This window comes from Protomyctophum parallelum, assembly GCF_964188405.1.
Source record: "Protomyctophum parallelum genome assembly, chromosome: 8".
Taxonomy (NCBI): Eukaryota; Metazoa; Chordata; class Actinopteri; order Myctophiformes; family Myctophidae; genus Protomyctophum; species Protomyctophum parallelum.
Window position 1 is genome coordinate 13,605,370 of NC_139703.1, and position 9,498 is coordinate 13,614,867.

At 42.7% G+C, this 9,498-nt stretch overlaps 1 protein-coding gene and 1 long non-coding RNA gene across 3 annotated transcripts in view; both read left to right on the forward strand.

Moving 5' to 3' along the window:
* The first annotated feature begins 1,003 nt into the window (after window positions 1-1,003).
* On the forward strand, window positions 1,004-3,053 carry LOC310863095. Its single transcript, XR_014569637.1, has 3 exons — window positions 1,004-1,089; window positions 1,455-1,507; window positions 2,240-3,053. It is a non-coding gene; the product is annotated as an uncharacterized lncRNA (long non-coding RNA).
* Window positions 3,054-4,831: 1,778 nt separating this feature from the next.
* Window positions 4,832-9,498, forward strand: part of LOC310863652 (cullin-associated NEDD8-dissociated protein 1-like) — a 19,502-nt gene continuing 14,835 nt past the window's right edge. The window contains exons 1-5 of one of the 2 annotated variants that reach the window (XM_083772138.1): window positions 4,832-5,002; window positions 7,250-7,393; window positions 7,649-7,803; window positions 8,258-8,381; window positions 9,158-9,215. In XM_083772138.1, the coding sequence (XP_083628264.1) occupies window positions 4,935-5,002; window positions 7,250-7,393; window positions 7,649-7,803; window positions 8,258-8,381; window positions 9,158-9,215 (549 nt within the window). In that variant the 5' untranslated portion in view covers window positions 4,832-4,934. Of the gene's footprint in view, window positions 5,003-7,181; window positions 7,394-7,648; window positions 7,804-8,257; window positions 8,382-9,157; window positions 9,216-9,498 lie in introns of both variants that reach the window. The other variant, XM_083772139.1, reaches the window with a different exon arrangement.

The following is a 9,498-nucleotide window of genomic DNA, read 5'->3' on the forward strand; positions in this document are numbered from 1 at the left end:
ACAGCTTGTAGCAACATTGTAGACAGTGAAATCATTTACTTTGAGCTTCCTCAACATGGCGGAAAAAACACAATGTGCATTATATTCATCCATTCACATGATGTGCTGCAGACTAGCCAACACTCAGGACTCCTGAATCACTGCCCTCCACCCTCCTAGTAGCATCAGGGTCTTGAGCTCTGCAGTGTTGTTAGCTCCACTGTCACTTAAGTAGTGGTGGCCCTCTTTTCCTTCCTGGCTGTGCCCTGGGTTGGCTGCCACAGTGACAGTTTGCTTGCCACCAATACCGGGTGCCTGACACAGTGCCCAGACATCATTCTTCTCTCTCGGACCTTGTCCTTGACCCGTGGCACGTGGTAGGTCCCCATAGAATAGAGGCCCATTCACAGCTGGGTAAACCATGCAAGGCATCAACCTGCTCATCAACCTGCTCATCGGGAGCAGTTAGCGGTTCAGTGTTCAGGATCAAACAGTAAGTAACAACGTTTGACCCTTACGGGTCTTCGTCAGGTACCTGATGTAGACCTGACGAAGACCCGTAAGTGTCGAAACGTTGTTGCTTAATAAAGTTTCCTGGGAGCAGATACACAGTGTGCGGACAACCCTTCTTTTTCTTTATTTTTTTTGCGGCTTACGCCTTTTATTGTTTTTTTTTTTTTGAAGGGACAGATAGTAGGCTGACAGGAAACGGGAGAGAGATGGGGGAAGACATGCAGTAAAGGCCGTGTCGGGCTCGGGAGCCGCAACCCTTCTTTTTTATTGTATTATATATATATTGTAGAAAAAGATGTGCGTGCTTCCTTTTGGATCTTGTCTCTGCAGCCTACTGTGAGTCATAACATTTGATGCAAAGTGTTGAAACAGCAGGCCAACAGGTGTTATCTCTGCTCTCATCCACAGTGCTGCTATTTTTTACCACAACCACATCCTTGTGCCAAGCAATGTAGTCAACATTTTCTTATCTGTAGTTTGTATTTTCAGGTACCAGTAATCACCAGACTATGGCTGTATGGCAGACCGTTGCTATAGTAGCTGTGTCTGCCAGTTTACTGCTGTTACTTGTGGTCGCTGTAACACACGTCTGCAGACGTAAGTTTCCATCTGTGCACGCACGCACGCACGTACACATACTCACAGCACTATTTCATTTTTCATACATAACTATACTTTAGCTATAACTACTGTATATAGCACCCTAGCAGTTCTTCCTGCTTGTCCCTTTTATGCCCATGAATGCTGATGATATCAATATATGGGAATCCCACCTTTTGTGCCCATAATAATATGGAGCTGACTGATTTGATTGTGCCTGATGCCATGACGACAATGTTAATAGGAAATAGCACCATTTGAGTTTTGTACTGTATTCAAATAGTTTTCTCCCTTTTCTTCTCTTCCCTGTCTCTATTCTCTCTGTCACTCATGTGTTGTTCTTGTTGTGCGTTCTGTTCCAGGAGCTGTGGCTTCAAAAAACACAAAGAATGCAGCAGCCAGGATGAACCGGGAGGTGTGTGTGCGTGTGTGCGTGCGTGCATGCGTGCGTGTGTGTGGATGTGTGGGTGTCTGTCCGTGCATGCAAATGCCATAAGGGTTAGGGTAGAACCTATCAGCAGTGACAACAATGACATAATGACTAAATTGGGGAGTAAAAGGGCTAAAAAACAACAAAGAAAAAAGTTAAATAACATATTTATGAGGCCCAAAATATTTGCACTATAGAAAACCAAGTTTGGATCCCAATCTATCGGAGCCTATAGAGTGTTGCAATCCCGCCCCCTCGAGAGACCCGGAAAATAAATCCCTGTTTTCCTCATAGACTTTTCCGAAAGTATTTATTTAAAGACGTTTATGCCGCAGACAAAGCCAACTCTTGTGACAAATCATGACAATAAACACAATGTTTTGGGCCAAACAAAGAATTAGAAAGTAGAAAGAAAACGGCAGGTTACAACACTTTTTTTTTTCTTCTTTGTAATTATTTGTTTGGTCCAAAATATTGTGTTTGTTGTCATGATTTGTCACGACTCGAAGGTCTTTAAATAAATACTTTTTGAAGTGTCTATGGGGAAATGCATTGGAATTCATTTCCTGGGCCTGGCGTCGTCATGAAAGGGGGGGGGGGGGGAGGACTGCGACGCTCTATACTCAGACCTGTGTTTTGATTGAATGTTGAAGATGTCACATCATATACTGTATGTCAAGTCTTTCTGTTCAGACAAGAGTTTGTATTCTTCCTCAGAGCCTTCATGAGTATGAGGAGATACCGCAGAGCCCCCTAACAGCCGACGCAGGAACAGCGACTCCCATTGCCTCTGTTTACATCACAGCTCCCACAAACCAGTGTGGCGTTCTCCACTACAGCACCACAGCTTTTCAACGCAGCTCTGATGAAGTGGGACATGGCACTGATGCAGACGTTTATACAGGCAACCAAAGCCCAACATGGTCTGCTGCCAGTTGCCCTACCAGATGGGAGGACCCTCTGAATTCTACTGTACCGTCAACAAGTAACTATGTGGTGAACATCACTGTCTCTGTCAAACACACCTGAGTACAGCTGAGGCGAGAGACATGTGAGAGAGAGGTGAGGGGTGGTGGAGCTGAGAGTTCCCAAAAACACTTTTGGAAAACACCATCTCATTCAAAATGCTGCCGTCATGGGGTATATGATTCAGGTGCATATTAAGTTTATATGTGACTCGGCCTATATACCATTAACATCCTATATAAGGCAAAAATGTCAAACTTTCATTATGCTTTAAGTAGCATGTGACATGTCAAACTAGGTGCTTTTCATGATTCTGGGGCTAAAAACAGCCTAAAATATGCCCAAAATGTGCTGACCTCATCACATTTGTGATGACGGCTATGGCCGTTTTTAGGAGTGTTTTTTGTGCAAAACAAATGCTTGGAATGGATTCAGAATCATGAAAAACCCCTAGTTTGACACGTCACATGCTACTTTAAGGAAAAGTTTGACATTCATTTTTTTAGGATGTTAATGGTAGGGTCACATATAAACCCATATAAAACAATTGCTCAATATCGACAGCCGGTCAGCAGTGGATTCATGAATGTATGTATATAGACAATATTTTAGGCAATAAAAAATACCGACTGTATCTGTCAATGACAGCTCAGCAAAAGCCCTGCAAAATAACTAGACAGACAGTGGTCTCCTAACTGTATACTGAGAATAAATCTGGCAATGGTGCATTTAGTCACTCTGGATCATAGTGAATAGTATTTAGCTTATAACCTGAGATCTGCTTCTGCTAAATCTTTTAAAGGCAGGTTTGAGACCTTCCTGTTTTCTCAGGAATATGCGGTATACGGCAGTGTGTGTGTGTGTGTGTGTGTGTGCGCGCGCGCTGCATTGTGGTATCCTGTGTGAGCTGTGTGGGTAGGGTTGGCTGCCACTGATGTTGTATGATGTTATGTGTAGATTAGCCTTGCATAGCCAGCCTTCAACTGCCTTTGCCACAGGCAGATTTCTGGCCCCTCTCAATTGTGGGAGGGGCCAGGGCCCAGTATGCAAATATGGTGCGGGACATTACAGAAAAAACACTTTGAGGAACAAGACTAATATCCACGCCATGCAGTGATTAGAATCGCTACGCAAGGCTAGTGTAGATGTAGATTTGTGTTGTTTAGATTTTAAGTGTGTGTAGGAGTTATTACTGTAATGTGTATGCTTTTGTATATATTATGGATTACATTATTTTTTATCCCATTATTTTATAACCCATTTTTCACCCCTGTGTCAATTATCTACCCTCCGCCAACCTAGTCCCCATATATGGGGGACATGGGGAGAGCAACGGACTTGAACTCATGCCATGAATGGCCGATTTTTCAGTGGAACCAGAAAACCACGCCCACTGCTATGCCCGTCTTAGCCAAACAACTCGGACCACCTCGATGCCCTCATTCCTGCCAAGGAACAGTGTTGCCAGCCATGTTCCCTTGTTATAAACGACATTGGGCTTGTTTTTCTCCATAGTTGCTTGTAAATATTGGTGGTTGTGGGTTTTTCGGGGCTTGTTTCTAAAGTGTAGTTGCTAATTTGGGGTTGTTTCCTAATGTTGTTTAAACATTCATGTATTTGTCCAACTAAGGACCTTAGGTACATCTATATTCTGTGCCAAGGCATACAAGATTTGCGTTGTTAAAATGTTTCAGAAATATTCCACATTTGTCACCTTTTTCCAAGATTATTTGGGGGAAAATAGCCTTTTAGCCTAGAAAATAGTAATTTATTTTGGGCTTGTTTAGACCTGTTTGCTTATTTCTCTCACACAATCTGGCCACACTGCCAAGGAGCGTAGGTGTGACATTTTTACAGTACCCAGACATGCAGTACGGGCCAAGAGGAGGCAAGAAAGCGCCCGAGCCTCCGAGGCTCCCTCCGGGTGGAACTGGACCTTCAGCATGATATTCGAGGTTCCGCCTTTAAGCATAAACATGATTAATGATCAACAACATTTATAAACGTAATGGGTCCACTCACAGAGTGAGTTTCCTTCTTTATGTAATGTTATGAGTAATATGACTACATTTTGTCTATCCAGCCTAGGTCAGTGGAAAAAACAACATTGATGTAGATTAATATACCAAAATTATATACTTTCAGCAATGCAATGTGTGTGTACATATCAACTAATTTGGCTGGGTGGTGCACCCCCTGGAATCCCCTATAGGACCTGTGGGAGTCCCCGGACCCCACTTTGAGAACCACTGACATGGGCTGTTCTCCATGTCTATTTTTATGTTGTCCAACTAGTGTCAAGTTCCCAGCTACTCTACTTTGTCAGTGAACTGCTGTCCCCTCTGCAGCCTCGCCATGTTGTCTGACTGAAATACATGCTTTATTATATTTTGATTTAAATATTAAATAATTGCTTATTAGCTGTGACAGTTGTAAAACTACCAAGATGTCTAATGTATCTTTCTACATCTCCAACCTGTTGGAGAAAATGACATCAACAGACAAAGATTTTAGGTAAGCATAAAGCAACTTGTTAGCATGACACAGTGAGGTGACACTTTTTGACAATCATAATAGTAACGGCTACTCTGTACACTATAAAGGGGACACACTTTTGAGAATATGTCAATATCTTGTTATGTGTGCCTGTGTGTGTGCTTGCATGCGTGTAAAACTACAGATTAACTGATAATGTGGATAATCTGTATTTCATGTCTGAGATAAGCATATGTCTTCATTTACACATTATGATTTTGTTAGTTTAGTTACTGCGAGAGTGAGGTCTAACCAACACTAACTCGGGACTCCTGGATCTCCACACTTTCCTATCTAACATCAGGTTCTTGAGCTCTACAGTGATAGCTATACTATCACACTGCAGTGCATATATGTAGGTCGTGCGCTTCTTTCCCCTCCTGGCTTTGCCCTGGGTTGGCTCCCATGGCCATAGAGTCAATGTACTTGTCTCAAGTTCTGGGTGCCTGACATAGTGCCCTGCCAGCCTCATCCTTCTCTCTCTGACTTTGTCTCAGGCAGACACTTTGGTGCATTTATAGATATGGCCCTCATTAATTCTATTGTTTTCTATTCTATTCCATTGTCTTATCGTTTCAGATGTAACCGCAATTCATGGGTATAGCTTCACAGGAAATATTGACAGCTACAAATGTCAACTTTTGATGTGAAAATGGGTTTGTTTGTATATGTGTGACAGAGACATGTCTGTTTGCATACTGTGGTGTGTGTGTGTGTGTGTGTGTGTGTGTGTGTGTGTGTGTGTGTGTGTGTGTGTGTGTGTGTGTGTGTGTGTGTGTGTGTGTGTGTGTGTGTGTGTGTGTGTGTGTGTGTGTGTGTGTCTAAATTGTAAATTGTAATGCTGCACTAGTAGAGTAAACCACTTCTGCCCTATATTCACCTATTCATTACAATTTACAATTTACAATTTAGGCATTTAGCAGACGCTCTTAATCCAGAGCGATTTACATTAAGCAAGAACAAAAAAAGCATGGGAATAGATCACATAAAAACATTTATCAAGAAACATGCAAGAAAGAAAGTAACAGTGGAATATCTATATAATGAAGCTATACATATAAACTATACATCTATACTACTATGCTATACATATGTACTATGACGTGCTATGACTACATACAATGCAATTATAGTGCTGTCTACATAACATTCTATAAGTCTGTATCAAATGCTATCTAAGTCTACAGAAATGCTATCTAAGGGGGTAGGGTAAGTGCTATGGGCCATGATGGAGTCTGAAAAGGTGGGTTTTCAGACTACGGCGGAAGATTGGGAGTGATGCTGCAGTTCTGACTGCAATGGGAAGTGCATTCCACAGTTTTGGAGCCAGAAGGGAGAAGAGTTTGGGACGTGTGGAGCGTTGTCCCGGCGTTTTTAGTGAGGGTACTTCCAGCTTCCCTGCGTTGGCTGATCTGAGTGTGCGCGAGGGTTTGTACTAGGGTTTGATCATACTTGCAAGATATGGGGGAGCCATACCTTTGGTTGCTTTGAATGCCATTGCCAGCATCAGAGTTTTGTATTCTGTGCGGGCAGCGACCGGGAGCCAGTGGAGGGAGCGGAGCAGGGGGGAGACATGTGATAATTATGGCTGGTTCATTCAGATTCAGATTCATGTCTTGTGGTTTATTTTTTAAGTCAAATGCCACTTCATACATGCTCATTCATGCTCCGAAAAAACAATAGAAAAACTAAGAAAAGATCCAGGCACTCGGGAGAAGAGAACTTATATCTATTAAACTCTTTATTAAAGCATGGCTAAGAAAAACATCCACCAGCAACTGGTCTTCATCAGGGCAAAGTGACACGCATAATTTTGCCCTGACGAAGCCCAGTGAAGACCAATTGTTTTTTTATTCTCTCATATTTTGAGTTCTTTATTTTTCTACTAAATGAAAACACATTATGTGACTTTAGCAGAATATATTATAAAGGCTCATATTTCCATTATACTAGTCCTTACCCATTCCAATTATGACTTGACTTACTTATTCCTGTATGCTCCTAGGTGGAGCATAGGGCTGCAATCACACCCCGCCATCGGACTCTCTGTTTTGAGCAGTTTTCTTCAGCTGGGCACACGATAGTCCGGTCGTCTTTGTCCACTTCCTCCCCACTTTTCTTTTGTGTGTGTGTGTGTGTGTGTGTGTGTGTACGGCAGGTTCATGGAGACAGGGAGACATGCGTGACCCGGTGACAGAGACATTTCTTTGTGTGTGTGTACGGCAGATTCATGGCGACCAACGACCTGATGCTGGAGTTGCAGAAGGACAGTATGAAGCTTGATGAGGACAGTGAGAGGAAGGTGGTCTCCATGCTGCTCACACTGCTGGAGGACAAGAACGGGGAAGTGCAAAACCTGGCTGTCAAATGGTAGGGTACACAGCGTGAAATATCTCTCTGTATATTTGAATCCATTAAGACCCAAAGAGGCCCATTCTAAAAATGACCTCTAAATCCTAACAGTTTTCTAGAAGAACTCATGTTGCTACGGTGCTCAAGTGGTGCGACCCTATTTTACGAACTCATTGGCTATTAAGCAAATGTAGATCTTGAGAAACCTCTCAGATATTAATACAAAAAAAAAATCTTCAATATATCAATTGGGTGCATGCCTTTGCTTTGTAGCCTGGCGCCTCTGGTGAGCAAGGTGAAGGAGTACATGGTGGAAACCATGGTGGATACTCTGTGCTCCAACATGCTGTCTGATAAGGAGCAGCTCAGAGACATCTCCAGCATGGGACTGAAGACCGTCATTGCCCAGCTCCCACCCGCTTCATCTGGTTAGTGTTTCCTCCGCCTTCTTCTTCTTCTTCTTCTTCTTCTTCTTCTTGTTATTATTTGTCTTTAATTTGCTGTTGTGCCTGTGTGTTGTGTGAAACTATAACATTTGGACATTTAACTTCTGTTTGTCATTTTACTTTACACTGACTGCATGGCCCTAAAGGGATATCCGGCCATGGACCCATTTGATGTTACCTCAAAACCTTGCTTAGTGAAGGAAACTAAGTTTGATGTATCCGATGCTTCCAACAGTAATGAGACACTGCATGCAGCCATACTTCCTAAAAATGCTCTCTACATGAGATAATCTGTCTTCATTTACACATATTATGATTTTGTTAGTTAGTTACTGCATGCGAGAGTGAGGTCTAGCCAACACCAACGCTGGAAAAATTCTCTCTACATAGGAAGCTTTGTTCCAAATGTTCCTTATGTGTGTGCTTGGGTTGCCAGGTGTGACCCTGACAGTCAACGTGTGTAAGAAGATCACCTGCCAGCTGATTGGTGCGATGGGGAAACAGGAAGACGTGTCAGTACAGCTTGAGGCTCTGGACATCCTGTCAGACATGTTGGGGAGGTAACTATTCATTATTTATTGTCTCTGCCAAGGCCGTATGTCTGCGAGCAGATAATCTCCAGCAACGTTGGACCGATAAAGCTTAGCATGAACAGGCCAAGGAAGAACCTCTGACCCAAATGTTTCAAATCAGCCTCATAGTGGTGCTATAACAGCCCACTTGGCCTATAACTATTGAATAGTTACCATAGACATATAAAGATAGACGCTTCTTCCGGTGTGTGTTCTCGAGAGGGGGCAAAGCTTTCCCGAGATTCCTTGCGAAGCATAGCGGAAGCATGAGCGTGCGTCAAAGAGCACATGTTCATGTCTGATAAGTTGCGGTGCATGTGATTGGCCAGTAGTCACTTGAGTGGCGGCGTGACGTAGCGTGCCTTCCACACTTCCGGCGCACTTGAGGCATCTTTTGTTTATATATATGGGTCATACAATCAGGGGTGGGGCGCACTGAGCCGATAGGCGAGTCCCATAAGCAGCGCAGAAGTGCCATTAATGACGGTAAAGCACAACCCTCAAGTGTAATATTGCGATTATATTCAGTTTCCTCAATTTACAATTTACTCAATTTCATTATAACTAAGATATTCGCTAAAAAAATGTATTAATGGCCAAAAATGTTGAAATACCGCTAGATGGCTACATCAACCAATCAGATTGCTTCCTCGAAACGACCTGTTGTATAATGTGTCTTTTACCCCCAGCTGCAAGTATTATTAAACTCGTAAACTGACCTTTTCAGTATGATGTTCAAAGAGGTCTTTTGACTTTTATTCCAGGTTGAGTGGTTCCCTTGTCAGCTTCCATGGCTCTCTTCTGTCTAGCTTATTGGCTCAGGTAAGTAAGTGTCTGAGTGTGAATGTGTAACGTAAAAGTTGGATATACTGTAAGTAATTAAAAACTAGAAATATGTTCCCTGTGGAAAGCAAACCTTTGCCAAGGAGGCAGGCGGCAGTGTTGTGGTGCATTTCATCATGGTTTATAGTACATAAGTGTTGTATTTATACATTTTGTAATATGAAAAGTGTAGACTAGCATATATACTTATCATTCATAAAAACAAAACGAAGATGGCTGTGGCTCAGATGTGTTTGGTCTGACGTACTAACATGATGCCCAG